The sequence below is a fragment of the Leucopleurus acutus genome (assembly GCF_964270905.1).
Source record: "Leucopleurus acutus genome assembly, chromosome: 8".
Taxonomy (NCBI): domain Eukaryota; kingdom Metazoa; phylum Chordata; class Mammalia; order Artiodactyla; family Delphinidae; genus Leucopleurus; species Leucopleurus acutus.
Genome location: NC_139151.1, coordinates 21,213,960 through 21,230,570, shown reverse-complemented (window position 1 = coordinate 21,230,570; position 16,611 = coordinate 21,213,960). Strand labels below are relative to the sequence as shown.

The following is a 16,611-nucleotide window of genomic DNA, read 5'->3' as shown; positions in this document are numbered from 1 at the left end:
GCTCAGCTTGTCTGTCCAAAAGGAGCAGTAGCTTCTGTCTGTACATCAATTTACCAGGCACTTTCACGAGTAATCTTTTCTAATGCTCACAACAATACTATGAAGTTAGTTGAGCAAATAGGCCTCATTTTTTACGGCTGGGGAAACCAAAGCTCTGGGAAGGCTATGTGACTTGTCCAAGCCACAGAGCTCGTGAGCGGAGGAGGCGGGACGGGCTTTTGGGCGCTCTGGCTTCTCAATCCACGCTTTTCCCTCCTGGGTAGCAGCTGACTCTTCTCATGAGCAGACAGCTGTATAAACAAAGCCCCCACCTTGGTTAAGCACTGGGTGAATGTGACATTGTCCCCGAAACCTTACTCCCACTTGACAGCCGCCTGGCTTTGGGGGAAGTGTTGCCCTCCAGGTAACAACTGTAGTTGTCCAGGTGGCCCTGCATGAACAAGGCCAAGGGAGACACAGGCCCTGCAGATCGCCATCTTTCCAGCGTCCCATTAACTACAGAAGTTCAGGTTCACATCACAGATGTCTCATTTCTCCACCTCACACAATACAGTAACCTCCTGAAAAAGTATATGACGGGACACACCCTTTCTTGATCGCCAAGGGGCCAAATTGCACTGCTTTGACTCACCATCGCAGACCAACAGACTCAACCCCAGGAAAGGGTGTCGCTCAGAAAAGAATCCGGAACTCAGCCCAGTCCTGAGGAGGGGAATAAAGTATCATCTTTACAGTTAAGACCCGTCAAGTAGAAGTGCTGATCAAGTACTTTTAGGGTTAAAAAAATAACATACTTTGAATACTTTTGTCTTCAGAGGCAAAGTGGGTGGGTTAGGGAGGAGCTTTAAAAATAGAAGTACAAAATAACATCCTGGAAAAATATGACCCCAGATTGGAATAATGTTATATTAGCAAATACAGATAACAGGGACTTGCCACTGGCTGTGTGATGCCTATCTGTGCAAGATTTGCTCAATCAAGGAAATACACGTGGTGATGCTGTCCCACTACTGATGGCGAGAGAAATCTGCCTCCACCAAAATCTCTGAAGGAAAAAGAACCAGAGTGAAAAGGAGGTTTGCTTCTCTTTGGGGATTGCAATTTAGGAAGTAAAATTGATACAGAGATATTTGCACTTTGTAGAAAGGGCAAGATTATTTGCTTATTTCTGAAGGGAGGAGGGTGGTCTTTGCTGGATGTTTGGTTTGTGAAAGAGTTACTTTTGATTAAATTAATCTAATTGTAGTTATTTTTTCTGTGTGCTTTTTTTTTTTAATTACTAAGAAAATGGTGAGTTCAATAGCTTTGGTATTTTGAGTGCAAATCATAATAGCTCCAATGTGAAAAAAATCAAAATGTAACGTGTCACTCAATGTTAGAAAATTGCTTTAAAATGCAGTTTAATAAATGATCTTTGTATCAAACGTAATTTAAATGGGGTACTTTTCTGCAAGGAAAATGTACTGTTTTTACGTTTCCAACCCTCTTGAATTAAAATAAAAACAACTTGTTTTCTAAGAAAGAGCCTGGGTGATATGAATGTCAGGTGGATGAGATAGGGCCTTTCCCTCATCAGGCCTGGGGTGGAATTTTGAAAAGTATGGAAGGTGGCTGTGTTCCCTGAGCTCTGGTGCTCGTTTCAGGCTGCAGAAAAGGACAGTGGATAATATGTTCTCATTGACGTCAGCAGGGTAAATAATACCTTGCTCTGAAATCGCCGGAGTACACGGTAGCTGCTGAGAACGCTGACGGAAGCACGGCTAACCGCACTCTGCACACGGACAAGACCCGGGCTGCCTGGGGCTCCTGGACTTTCAGAGACGGAGCCGGGCAAGGACCTCTGAAGCAGCAGGAGGGGGCAGGCGCCTTGGGCTCACCTATGACAAGCTGCAGGGCAAAGGGAGAGAATGGGGGCCCAGCCAGACGCTGGCACTTACGATGGCACATCTTCCGTGCAAAAGGGTTCAACGCTGCGTGTGCAGACACACGCGCGCACACATGCACACACTGCGGTCCCCCTCCGAGAGACAGGAGCCAGCTCAGTGCCCTCGGGTGCTGGAGAATCCGTTTGCTGAGGCATTTGGGGCACTCTCATACATTCGAGACTTGTTTTAGTGCCAGACCCTGAGTGAAAGGGCACTATTAAGTCCTACTTTCTGGGGACTTCCCTGGCAGTCCAGTGCTTAAGACTCCACACTCCACGCCTCCACTGCAGGGGGCACAGGTTCCATCCTTGGTCGGGGAACTAAGATCCTGCAGGCCGAGTGGTGCGGCCAAAAAAAAAAAAAATCCTACTTTCTGGCAGCAAGTTTAGGCTTTGGTTTCACTCAGACCATTCCAGTTGAGCCCGTGCTATAGAACTGAGACAGCGTCCAAACTGAGGGACCATCCACTGGCCCTGGTGGGAGTGGAAGACCCGGAGGAGACGGCCAAGGGCAGGAAGAGAGCGGAGCCCTCCCCACTGACTTGCCCTGCTGCCTCGGCTCCGCTTGCCTCAGGCGCTCAGTCCTGCCCCGAACGGCTGTCGTCTGTGTTTGCAACCGAGACTTCAGTAACACTGCGTTTCAATTGCTTTTTCCTTTCTTTAAAGGAAAACAATTTCAGTAAGGATGTTTTACAAACTTTCCCCTTTCCCACCAAGTTTCTCCATCGTTTTGATTTTGTGTTGCCAAAAACAACCCCCCGTGTCCAGGGTACAGGCAAAAATAACAGACCTGCCTGCAGAGACCGGCCAGACCTTTAGCAGCCGGTCAAGCCCTTGACCTTCACGTTGTGCAGAACATCTTTCGGTCTGTGGCCTTCGTGAGCCAAAGGCTCAGTGCAAGGGACCAGGGCGACCTGAGCTCCAGATCCAGGGCCTCGGCCCAGCTGGGCTGGGGTCTAGAGCTTGTCAGCTGTGCCCACACCTCCAAGGTGATGCCGTGTCTGCAGTCACCAGAGCCCAGCTCCATCGCCGCCAGTCAGGGCCCCACCCAAGGTTCTGTTGTTGGCCGTCTGCTCCTTTCCACCCCACTAGTTCTTAAGTTGAGGTTTCACAGATCCCTTCGACGTGCTGATGAAAGCTTTGGATCCTCTTCCTAGGAAACATACGTACACAGACGTACAACTTTAGACAGATAATTTCAGGGGAGGAGTTGGTTCCTGGACCCCCTAAGGCCCATTCACGGGGTTAGAGGGGTTTCTAACCCCTGACTCAAGATTAGCAACTCGGTCTGCAACCCCTCGCGCTCTTCAGAGTTACCGTTCTGGTAGGGCCCTCCCTGCTGAGCGTTCCCATCCCTCCCTGGGTGGATCCAGGTAGGAAGAGAGCCCCCTGCTCTGCCTGCAGCCCCAGGGCACCATGGGAGGAAGTTCTGGGCTTTGTGCACTACTAAATCCTGGGTGCCACATAGCTACAAAATAAATGTCACCTGCACAGGGTACAGCCACTCTGCCCTCATTTTGGCCCCAGTGATGTCACTTCAAATACATGATAAGGCAGTACACCTGAAACTAACACAACATTGTAAATCAACTATACTCCAATAAAAATTTTTTAAATTTTAAAAAAGAAAAGAAATGACAAGGCGGAGGAGCTCTGGAGGGATGGAATATTGCCCATGGCCCATACTTTACCGTGTCCCCTTGGGAGACAGATGTGGGTCTTGACTGAAGTGAAGGGGTTGGACCCTCACCTCAGACACTAGCCATCACTGGCAAATCACTGAGGCCAAACCCAAAAGCCCGGTCAGGCAGCGTGCGGAGCTTGCTCTGTGCCTCCAGCCGTTCGACTAAGGAGCCTTCCTGCTATAGATGTCCCAATCTGCTGGTGCAGCTGAATTCCTCTGGACCCATAGTTGCAAATACATTGATAGGGAGCATTGATAGCTGCCTTTGTATAAATTTCTAAGGGACTTTCCCAAGCGCATTGACTCAGAGCTGGTCTGAAGCCGAGGTGAAGCAGGTGCAGGGCTGAGCCACCAGGTGAGGACCCCGGATGAGAAAGGACACTGCCCATGGGAAGTGGACTCCCCCTGCAGCTGAGCCCCCAAGAGCTGGCTGGGCAGAGAGCTCAGAAAATCTGGGCCCAGAAGAAAGAGGTATCGGGGATCTGGCCTCTCGGAGGGAGAAGCTGTCGCTCTCCCTGTCAGGCAGGCTTTGAGAGCTTCTGACTCCATTGCTCTCTTCACTCCCTGAATGGGACCTGAGATACGAAAAGGGGGCCTGACTGGGAACCCTGACCCTCGGGAGTGAGTGCATCACCACCGCGCCAGGGCCACCCACAGAGCTGGGGGGCGGAACACAACTGAACTGAGGGAAAGCCCCCAAGGCCTTTCCTAGGAGTGCGCCACGCTGCGGGATCCTGAGTTCACAGCCGAAACGACTCCAGTCTGGGGCCCACTAGAACTGCCCTCTGGTCACTAGAGAAGCCCAAATGCTTAGTAGCGTCCCTGTGCCAGCCAAGAGAGGGTCAAAGGGCAGCCAGGCAGTTGGAGTAGGCCCCGGGGACGAAAGGGCTGGGCAAGGAGGGCCTGGCCAGGAGCAAGTTTGGGAGAACAGAGCCTAGCTTCCCCGGCCCACCCCCTGGAGCACCACTCTGGCCAGAAAGGCCCTCCAGGTAGGGTGGAGGCTACCCATTCTCTGCCAGGGACAGCCCGGGAGGCAGCAGAGAACCTCTGGCTGAGTCCTCGGCCCCTGGCACCACTCCCAGCCCTGCCGCTAACCTGGGCAAATCATTGCAAAAGCCCGTTATCCCAGCGGTAACTTGGGAACATAGACTAGCTGAGTTAACCACAGCTCTCCTGCAAGGTTCGGACGCAGCCTGGCCTAGCACGGCCTCCAATAAGAAAGCACTCAGAAGACCCCCAGCTCCCTTTAATGACTTGTCACAGTATCGCACCTCTCCCTGTCTTGTTCTCATTTAACTCGAGCATCCCAACACTGGACACAGAAAATGGTCGCTTGAAGCCTGCAAAATCCCGTCACAGACTTAAGGGTGGATGCCCTATTCTGAGCACCTGCTCCAGGTTAAGAACCAAGAACTTTGCCCACTGAAAACTCTTCGTTTTCAGTGATGAGTTCTGGGCAGCACCAGCCGTGGGTACCACAGATGAAGGAACATCCATGAGAATCCATGTCCCACCTAGGAGGCCGTTTTCATCCATCTCCCAACTTTTAAGGCGAAGCTCCTGGAGCGAGAAGGGCTGGAGAGCCTGGGTATCTTTCTCTGCAGAGACAGCTGCTTGCTCCCCAGCCGCCAGAGAGGAGAAGGTGCCAAGAGAAGGCAGAGCCTGAGGACACTGCTCCACTGGCCCTGGGAGCGGTCCGCTGCCGACCTCCCTGACACTGATCTCTGTGATCAGTCCTCAGCTGGATCGGACGCAGGCCTCCTGTAGTCTTTCTGGGCTTAAGAGAACTAATCCTGCAACCCTGAGGTTGGCCCTTCCTTAAGGAGCTCTTAGCCTTTAGGCACCCACAGCCAAGCTCTTTCGAACCGCCCTGGAGACCCTCAGGCTGCCCTAGGCTCCCCTAACCTGCCCTCGGGAGAGAAAGGACAGGACAGCAGCCCCTCCGCCCGCGGGAAGCTGGCTCCGAAGGGAGCCGAGACTCCTGTGCTGCAGGACAGTCCCCCACCTCGGGCTAGCAGGACTTCTGGTTCACCAGTAGGTGCTAGTTTAGAACACAGAGGAGAGCCAGGTGCCAGGAGTCAGAGGCCAGAGATCCTAGGGGCCCAAATGACTGAGTTCCGGGAAAATAAGGAAAACTGGAAAAACCAGAAGTAGAAACAAGGGTAAAAGGAGCAAGGAGTGCAGAAGGTGCAATCTCAGCGGAGACCGGGGGCACGGGGGCCGGGCTCCAGCCAGTGTCTGTGCAGGACAGGCTGTCAGGACAGAGAGAAGAGGAAGAGGAGGGCAGATTGGCACATGGGTGCCTGCAAGCGTCATTTATGATGCTTCCCTCGATCTGAGTCTCCGAACCCGGGCTCAGCATGGAGCCTGACTGTCCCTCGCAGCTGCTCCTTCCTGCAATAACAAGACTGACATCACTGTTGTCAGGGAAATGGTGTTTTGATTAAAATCATGTGACAGCTACTTCGTGATTCAATAAACAAATCCTCTGTTAACCCTCGCCTGACAGAGGCCCGTCAGCAGCTCTGTCGTCAGAAAGCAGCCCTCGGACCGTCCACGAGGGCAGTCCCGCCCGGCTCGGAGGGAAGGCCACCGTCCGCCGCCAGGAAGGAGCTGCCGAGCTGACCCAGGGTGGGCAGGGAGCACGAGGCTGCCGCACTGCTCCCTGCACGAGGCGGGGGCCACAGGCGACATCCAGAGCACAGACGGCTCCGCAGACAACAAGGGCCAGTCTGGGAGGAACCAAGTAGACACCCTTCGTCAAAGGAACTGGCTCTCACCCCTTGGGGTCATTCCCTCTTGGACTAAGGGGCAGGCCAGAGCCCTGGGATGTCGAATGGCTCCCGTGGGGCCCAGAGGCCAGTGGACTTTGGAGGCAGTTCCCAGGGCTCTAGGGACCCTCTGACCCCATCGGGGCAGATGGGTGAATTTGCTATGGGCCACGGACAGTGAGTGAGTGAGGGGTTAAGAACGATTTCTGGTTTGCAGTTGGATGACTTCCTGGATCACTCACTTGGCTGCTGGCCCCTGACACGCAGGGCTCTGCCTGGCAACAGTCAGCTCCCTTTCATCTCACCCTCGAGTCCTTTTCCTTAAGTGAAACAAACGCGGGGAAGGCTCCCTGAGTCATGGGGCAGGGGATTTTTCTGGGTTAAGTGATCTGCAACCTCAGAGGCCTAGCAGTGCCTCTTGCCTCCGTTGCTGGAAAAGACGTCCAAGTAGACACGACAGGGTTGGGGGGAGTTTCTTGACCAGCTGAGAAACAGAGCTGCCAGCACCTACCACACTGCTGCAAGGATTCAGTGAGGTTTTGCCAGGTGCCTGACAAGATGCCTGCACAGTTACCAAGGCTCGAGGCTTGAGGAACAAGCAGCTAATACTGTTTCCCCAGTTTGTGGCCATCAGGGGCCGCCTACAGACCTGGCAAGTCTGCCACAGAGGGGTCGCCTCAACTATTCCACTTGCAGATCAAAGGCAAACCGTGCATTTAATGGTATGGCCAGTTGACCCTGAGTGTGTAGGAAAACATAACTCCTTTCTTCCCAAGGAAGTCTGTGGCTTAGGTCTAAAAAGTTGTGACTATTATGCCTACTCTTTCGGCCACGGTCTCTTCTCTGAGGCCAAGTTCAGTGAAACAGAGGTACGGACGAAAGGGCCCAGGGCTGCTGAGGCTGTAAGCAGCACTGTCACCTCGGCACTTCCTCCCGCGGGGCAGCCACTGCAGGAACAGCCGGGAGCTGCCGGCCCTGGGAGAACAGTGCACAGCGCGGCAGGGAGGGGAGAACATTCTGAGATGAAAGACTACAGTTCAGGGCCTGGACAATAGCACAAGGTTCGCATGGCCCCAGTTCACAGAAAATGAAGGAAAAGCCGTAAAGATTTATAAGACAAACTCTTTTTTTAAACATCTTTATTGGAGTATAATTGCTTTACAATGGTGTGTTAGTTTCTGCTTCATAACAAAGTGAATCAGTTATACATATACATATGTTCCCATATCTCTTCCCTCTTGCGTCTCCCTCCCTCCCACCCTCCCTATCCCACCCCTCTGGGTGGTCACAAACCACCTAGCTGATCTCCCTGTGCTATGCGGCTGCTTCCCACTAGCTATCTATTTTACGTTTGGTAGTGTATATATGTCCATGCCACTCTCTCACTTTGTCCCAGCTTACCCTTCCCCCTCCCCATATCCTCAACTCCATTCTCTAGTAGGTCTGTATCTTTATTCCCATCCTTAGAAGCTTCACCAAGCAAACCCACTGGAGTGGGTGCGAAAATACCATTATCTTCCAAATAAACTAAATGCAGCCTGACATCAGCTCACGGCAGCCAGACCCTCCGTGCTGCTCTTCTGAACGTATCTGTAGGTCATAAATCACCTTCCTAACAAACAGCCCCAGGGCAGTGGCCGGCACCAACTTTGCCGAACTTGAACTTTGGCATACCTCCTCCAGAGGGGCGTCAAGTGGGGCCTGTAAAACGTTTGGACTCTTACCCAGTAAAATTGACATAAGTGGTTTTTTCCTTGAATGGAAGTGACCACCTGAGAGGAACTGTAGCAAATGAGAACTGTCTATTCTGTGAGGTGAGCGGGAACAGCAACTCTTCAGCCAACCACCTCTGTCCTCTGCATGGGGGCAGAGCCACACGAGTGACAGAGTGCTGGCAAGCCCACCCCACCCCTCAGAAAGCATTCCCAGAAGGAAGGCCAAGAAGCAGGGCAACAGGCTTTAAGAATACACTCCCGTGGCCCTCAAAACGTGACCGTGCCCTCAGGGAGCGAGGTAAAGATCTGGCTTCGCTGCCTCGCTGGCTGCCCTCTACCCACACCTCGGCCCAGGCAAGGGAAGGACTCAGGCCAGGAGTGTCTGCAGCACTTACCTTCCCAGTGTCCTCTCTGGGTCTCAGGAAGTGGTTCTTGTCAGCCCCAGGGGTGCTGGGCTCTTCACTGTCCTTCACAGGAAAATCTAGCTTCCTCAGCCTTTGGGCCACCACTAGAGACACAGACAGCGGACTGTAACTGTCCCAACCAGGCCACATCCCCCTAAGCCCACCTGCGATGCCTCAGGTGTTCCAGCCCTGCAGTGGGGAAGCACGTGGGTCTCTGTGCAGAAAGAGCTGGTCCACCCCAGGACCTCACTGAAGGCGCCTTTTCCTCGAGAGCCATGGAAAGTGCTACCCCGCAGGGCCACTGGTACCGGCTGGGTGATCCCTCAGGTCTGGAGCACTGACAGCCTACAGAGCCCCAGACAAACAGTTCGGACTCCTTTCAGAACTGACATCAGTTTGAGACAACAACTCTGAATAAAGAAATGACTTGGCTTCTCTACCCAATGAGTAATTAAACTCTCTTCATCCTCCAGAAGATTTCCATCTCAACTGAACATTATATAATTTCCTGGAAACAGCAGGCTCGTGGAGGCAAACGGGGAATAGTGAGACTATTCTAGGTACAAAAAAAAAGACTGGAGACATGTGAGTGAACAGGAGAGAGGAGCAAGGAACTGGATGGAAAGAGGAATATGAGAGAATCAGAGAGAAACAATTACATAACATCAGAGCACAAGCGCTTCATTGTTCAACCAAGGAGAACAAGGTGACAGCTCCTTCTCCCTCCAGTTTACATCCAGGCAGTGCAGAAAGGAGGCTTTAAGACAAGAATGCCAGGAGGAAAAAAAAAAGGGTCAGAGGAATTTAAGTGAAAGGCAAGAAACGAGCACCCGACTTGTTTGGCCACCCTGCCCTGCCATCCCCAGGGGGATGGGACCAATGTGATTTCTACAGGAAAGATTTTTAACTCCATAACAACACAGCGATTAATAAAATTGCAACAAGCCGGCATTACCACAGCCTAACCATTGGGTCAGGAATGACACATCTGATTCCCCTGGAGGTCCACGCAAGTATCTTGGATGCTTGGATAAGACAGCTCAAAGGTCAGGCTGCTGTCTCTGTTGAGTCAAGACAAGCTGTCCAGCAAAGACCCCCAGGGCCTAGGATCACCGTGGCCAAGCTGTGATATTTCTGTGAGCTGAGGGCTATTATATCAACAAAGTCTCGTTAGAAACCATATATTAACCTGTTTCTTCTTATGAAACAGAATGCACTTCAGGTTCCTATCTTCATGGCAGCACAGGCAGACAAACAAGATCTGGTCTCTTAAGCCTGTGAGGGCTAAACCCCATAAATATTGTAGAAAGAAACACTAAGGTGAATTCCACTACTGATGAGACTTTCATTGACATATGTTGTATATATCTCTGCTTCACTTTCCTAGTCAGTCAATCAAACAACTGCTGTAAACTGCCTAGGATGGATAAGTATGGCAGTGCTTAGTCCAGGCATTGTACAATCCAAGTGGAACGGGGACTGGAGAAGGGCCACAAAAAGCTCGTTTCTTAAAAGCAGTGAAATTCCTTCATTGTGTCGACAGGGTAATGAGAAGCAGTTTGGATGCCTTGTTCAACACACAAAACACACCAGAGCACGTTTTAGAAATTAACTGAACATATTTTTATTGAGCACCTACTATGTACACCAGACACTGATCTAGGTGCTGGTGCTACAGATACAGCAGAAGACAAAATAGACAAAAATCCCAGCCCTTGCAGAGCTCCTGGAGCTTACATTCCAGTGAAATCAAGACAAGAAAACTAATCCATGGAGAAAATGACAAAGTTATGAGCCAACGAACAATTCTTCTGAGGAGTAACAAAAGGGATTCCCTATTGTTTAAGTCAGAAAGAAACAATGAAGTCCCTTTGGGGTCACCCAAAAAGATAGGGCCCTGCTGAGCTCCCTGACCCAGCCTGAGAAAGCAAGGGCTTGCTGTCTACCCTTTACCACAGTTTTAGGGTAGAGGTCAATGCACAGAGCTCCCCAGGGGGTCCACTAGGCCATTTAAAAGTCTATCCCCAAACCAGTGGCATTTCCAACCAGAGGAAAGCAATGGTTGTGCAAATTTGTTTCAATCAAGACAACAGTCTCTCAAATATGAAATTCAATGAAGACAAACAAAACCTGCAGATAATAAAAAAACAAAAAGAACCATGAAACTAAAATTGTTTACAGCATAATAGTTTATGTTAAAATGAGAATGTAGAAGAGATTATTGCCTAGGAAAGTATTTAATCTTTAGCCCAAAAGTAATAAAACAGAAACATACTATAAACTAGCTTGGCAGTTTTAAATGCAGGCAGGTAATTCTGATTTTAAAAGTTCTGTTTTTCCAAGGTAAGACAAACTTGAAAGTATTTGGTCAAACTTGGTCTTATGAAATGGTTTAATGTACAAAGTTTTCTAGGAGTCTTTGGACCTTCACAAAACAGAACAGGGCTCGCTGGGTTTAAGAGACTGTGAATGAAAGAAAACAGTCTGAAAACCAAAACGGAAACAAGCAAACTACATAGCGAGATGCACTGAGAGAAAAATAAGCTACAATAAAACCTCATTAATTAAAAATGCATTAGGGACAAGTTGAGTTTGATCAGGTGAAAAATGTTCATAAATTTTAAAGAAAAAATATTTAAATTATCCATTAAATACATATGTATATATATCAGAGATAAAGAGTAAATTGAATGCATCTAAATAAAGGTGTGGCCTCACAAAGATCCTCACGAAGGTATTTTAATATAATTGAAAAGAGTGATTAGTAACTAGCATATCAAGTGGTAAACGGGTGCTTTTTAAGGAGCGTTAAAATTGTTTAAGTAGTTCAGACCCAACAGGCTTCCTCACGTACTATTAATTTGCTTCAGCAAACCCTTCAGCTTAACTCATTATCTTCAATTCCAGGAGGAACTAATGAGGTTTTACTGTAAAAGTAGAAAAACAAACATTTCAAATGATAAGATTCCAGCATCACCTATACCAAAAAATTAGTGATGAAACTTCAGTTTGGAAAGCTACTACTGTACAATGTAGCAAGGACCAAATGTTCACACAGCCGGAAGGAGAACCAGGCAAAGAGCAGGAAATCCTCACAGTGGATTATACCAGTGGTTCCTTTACTCATTAGAAATACAACTGCAATCTTACAGTCAAACAGTAGAACCACTGCTTATTAGGAGGCACTAGATTTTAAGTTTCTCAGCGGGAAAGAGTATTTTTGAACGCAGTCACAGTGGGGAGCTGTGGAAAATGAGTTAGGTTTCAACATGACACATTAGCAGCAAGATGCATCTGCACTTCAGGTTTATGAATGACATGATTACAGTCAAAATCGAGCAAAGAAGAACCAAAACAACCAATACATGAACCCTGAGCTTCCACATTCCCCTTTCAGGTGAGACACTGAGGCAGACCATCACTACCCAGGAAAATATGGCTCTCACTACAGTTAAATCTCAATGTGTCTCCCAAGCGGAGTGCTTATCAAATAAGTTATTCTAAACCATGTATATTTCACTTTGGAATGATGGAGACACACAGATACATATAAACATCAAAAGGATCACTCTGCTCCACATCTGGGTCCAAACCTGTCCAGGCTTGGTGGAATATTAAGTGGCCGGGGCCTGATTAAACAATGAGGATGCAGGAGATCAGATGGTGCTAAATAAATCATTAGGAGACAACAAAGAAATGACCGTGCAAGTGTCAGGAATTGGTCACAAACAATAAGAACAGTTAAAATATAATTATCCCAACAAGGAAGACAAGTAAAAAACAATCTTTAGAAAGATTTCTTCTTAGTTGTTGCCATTTGTTCAGATGAGGTCTTGAAGGTTTTCCATTTTTCTCTCCACCCAGTTCAAGAACACATGGACTAGAAACCTGTGATAAGAATTTAGTAAAGTCTTTCCCCTCCTGTTCTTCGTTATGCCAATGCAAGCACTAGAAAATTCCAAACAAAAGCAAGTTAGTGGTACAGAAAGTTCAAGAACTATCTATGCGAACATTAAGCACAACAAAAATGACCCAAAAGCATAAGACTATGTATGAGCTTCTCACTGTGGTCAGTTTCTTTACTGTCAGGCTAATCAAAAGTTAAACTTTAAAAACTAATTAAAATCCAAACAAAAAACTTATCTTACCAGTAAGAATCATATCCCTACCCAGCCCTAGGAATTGGGAAAATGGCCAGCTCAGTGGTGGGCCAAGAAGCTTCTACCCAAAGAGAAGACGAGCATTCCGGGAGCTTACCACCTCCCAGGTCCAGATGCTCATCGCCTGGCCCACTTAACACCACTCATACCCCATTAGCCGAAGCAAAAGCTGGAAGGCAGAAAACAGACATACCACTTATAGCTTCCTGTGCAAAGTACTTGACATCCACGTCTTCATCTTGGCCTAGCTTCTGTAGCACCGGCTTAACTTCCTCCTGCAAAGCACTAAAATGCAATGGTATCATCTGTGAGAGGCAGTCTTCTGAGCCAGAGAAATGCTTTATGGTGTGTATGTATATATATATTTGCTCTATGGTAATTTTTAAAGTTTAAAATTTTTTAAAAAAATCTTAAAACACCTATAATATAAACTGGACAAGTATTAAATAATTTCTCAGGTTCTCTGTAGAATTAGCTTCGAAAAATTATCCACATATGTACACAGCTTAAATATTAAAGTCAGAGTACACACACTCAAAACTGGTTGTTAAATTACTCTATTATTTTCTTTAACCAATCCCACATCTTAGGTGAAGTGAAAATCACCGAATTTAATTTTAGCTATTTCTGCCTATATGGGGTGAAATTTTAAAAGTATTTAAAAAAAAGAATAATACTAAAATCTTACTCGGTATCTAGAATTGGTCCAATTTTCTGCAGCGATTTGGCCACATTGAATCGGACATTTGCTACTTGGTCTCTTGCCATTTTCAATACAACAGGCAGCATCTGCTTAGTGGTTATTTCCTGACCACAGGCTTCAGATAGCACCTAGAAAAAGAAATAAGACAGCACATTAAAAACACTTTTATTTTTCTAAATATCCCCAAATCTAAAGAGACAATATTTAATAAGAAAGTAACTGGCCAACAGGAAAATGTTTCTACTGTGAGCATGTGAATGAAGGATACAAGGTAGCAAAGAATCCCAGAATTAGACCAGCATTCACAACTGACTTGACTACAGATTTTAACACAAATTGAAAAATTGACATTTTTCTCTCATCTCCTAACTGTCCAAATTAATCAGTATAAGAAATATAGTCGAAATAGAAGGCAACATATTCAGAATTCATAATACAGTACTGAACAACTGGTTTAACATCTGAGCTTAGCAATAACAGCTATGTAATACTTACATTAATGCAGAATAGAGTGGTCATTCTGTGCAGGTAATTAGGATCATTTGCCATTACTAACACTTTGGGAACGATGGTATTTTGGGCCCACTCTTTACCAAACTTCTGCACTAGTTTCACGAGGCCGTTGGTGGCAGCTTCACGGATGGCGTACACTGCAGAAGGGGTGAAGGTCACGTTGTGGTGATGCTCACAGCGTGAGCACAACCTAGTTTACTTCTACTTACATCATCATCAAAGGTGGACCAAAAATAAAACTCTGTAAACACTCCAATTTAGTCAGACTGCAGTGGCAAGCATGCTCAGCCATGACTCCTAGTATGCTGATTTGGTCTTATTACAGTTTCAAAATGTATAGAACGTCCAAGGAAAAGGGAGGTAAGGAGCTCATTATACACATCACTAATTAATTGGCAAATATGAGTGCTAACTATGTGCTATGTGTTACAGAAAGAATGCATAAGATACTGCCCTCAAAGATCACACACTTTAGCAGAAAAATGAAAGCTAATGCGTTCCAAGAAGTCATGTGATCTAAGCCTGATTATAATGAAGCATGAAATTGTATACTAAAGACCCTGAGGGCTGTAGGAGTTTAGAGGACAGAGAACAGGGAGATCTGGGAAGGCTTCGGGAAAGAGGCCTTGCACTGGGCCTTAAAGATTAGGGAGGATTTGTGTAAATGGAGAGAAGAGGGGAGGAATTCCTGGAAAGGCCAAAAAAATTTACCCAGGGCACAAAGGAAAAAACTGGAATCTGGGAGACTGTAAGGTTGAACAGTTAGGGTGGAGCCAGAACACAGAGCATCATGAAAGCTAAATTTAGACTTTGTAAGAAAACCAATGATGGGTTTTTAAAGCAAAGTTGTGACCCTATGACCAATGTGGTATTTTAGCAAGATTATTCCAGCAGCAGCAAGAACAGCTGAGAGAATGACAGAGAGGGGCTATTTAGAGGCCTCTGTTGTCATCTATACAACAGCAAATAAAAACTTAAGACTGACTTGCTTTTTTTCCCTTAAAAATGTTTGTTGAGACAACATGTCAAATGTCTTCTATGAATATATGTGCCTGCTTTAACCTCATAATTCCCTATGAGGTCATTTAGCAAAGATGTCATAAATCTAGATCATAAAGGCCTGAGCTACGATCTTCTCAACAACTAGTTGCTACATACAGCACTCAACAAAGACCGGTGTGGCAAGGCTTCACTTTACGTGTCCGATACGACTCAAAATTTGGGCTTGGATAACAAATCTAGAGTGGTGGGTACTGACTCCTTATTCTACTTCTCTCTCCAGATGGGCCCAACCCTCCTGGGTGACAGCTGTGGCTTAACAACTATCCAAGCCACAGCTCTGATCCTGGACAATTTCTACAAGGCTTTCGGACAGGAAATACCCAGCTCTTCCCAGCACATAGATCCTTTTAGGTAACGCCACTGATGAGAACAGGCAAGACAGCTTAGCCAAGGAACTATATAATTTATTACCAACATGCAACCTGACCAAAGCCTGTGGGAGCAGCAACCTGCCAGGAATATCTAGAAGCACTCGCTAAGGAGCAGCTCAAGTGAACTGTTTTACCCCTAACACAAATTCCCTCCCTTCACACTCACATTCTTTGTCTTGGGCACACCGTCCCCCCCACCCCCGCCCCCCAACCAACCTCTTCCCATCTGTGTCTTCTCCTCTCATTGTTTTTTTAATTTGCCTGAGATTTTTCTCATCCTAATGCCATTACCACAGGGAAGGGATCTCACTGCCAGAGTAACCAGAGACAGAGCGCTCAGCCTTGACCCAGACCTTAACTGCACTCAACTCTACTTGGCCAGATGCCTACTATGTTCTTGGCTTCTCTCAATTTTGCTGTGAAAAGAATGCAAACCATTCCACGGTTCTGCCTCTCCTCTCTGCTTGTTTTGTCTCTCTCCCTCCCTCTTCTTCCCTCTCCCCTCAAGGTCTGGCTGACTTGCAACGTTCCTCTGAATTTCTAACACACTCTATATGCTCACTAACTTTGGTACTTTTCCCTTCCTCCTATAAAAAATAAATTCCCCTTCTAAATTCCTCCCTCTCGTCAATACTATCCACTCAACTGTGGGAAAAGAAGTAAGTGATGCTTTCTTCCTTATAGTTCTCTGGATTTTTCACAATATCCTTTTAGTAGTTTAATAAGCAGAAAAAAGTTTCCAAAAATTTAATTGATCATTGATCACTATACGGCAGTTATCTAAAATGTGAAAACAAAACCCCATGTGATTAAGTATAGAACAATTTCAAAGCTGACATTTCATTGGTTCAAAGAACTTCATTGGTTCAAATTTGCAATGCCCACTTAAGTATGCTACTGCAGAAAAAGACACAAGGGTCTCTGTTGCTCCCAAATTGGAAAAAAAATCAGAGAAAAAGGAAGTATTAATTAACCTGCATCAACAGAACAATCCTACATGGAAAAGGTGTCAGTAATTCAATTCTTCGTGGAACAGGAGGATTTTAAAAGTTCCTCAAAATAAATCTATAACACTAACTTTCCAAGAAAGTATGGACTGATCTTCTGGGACTCACTAACATTAAATATTTATCAGAAATAATATAAACACTTTATTTCTAAAAAGAGAAGACTGCCTTTCCTATGATTTGCCAAACCTCAGTTTCATTTAAGAAGAAAAAAAATTAAGCCATAAAAAGGTAACTTTGGAGGACAAGAAAAATAGAAATAAAATCTTCACAATCTAGTTTGAAAACAATGAAATT

The 16,611-nt window shown here is 46.7% G+C and overlaps 1 protein-coding gene across 1 annotated transcript in view; it reads right to left on the bottom strand.

Annotated features, from left to right (window-relative positions):
- PPP2R1B (protein phosphatase 2 scaffold subunit Abeta) overlaps positions 1–16,611 on the bottom strand; it is a gene marked incomplete at its 5' end in the record, with an annotated part of 36,082 nt that overhangs the window by 1,745 nt on the left and 17,726 nt on the right. Inside the window, 4 exon segments of the mRNA XM_082844785.1 lie at positions 8,490–8,602; positions 12,852–12,943; positions 13,347–13,489; positions 13,857–14,011. Coding sequence (XP_082700911.1) covers positions 8,490–8,602; positions 12,852–12,943; positions 13,347–13,489; positions 13,857–14,011 — 503 coding nt within the window.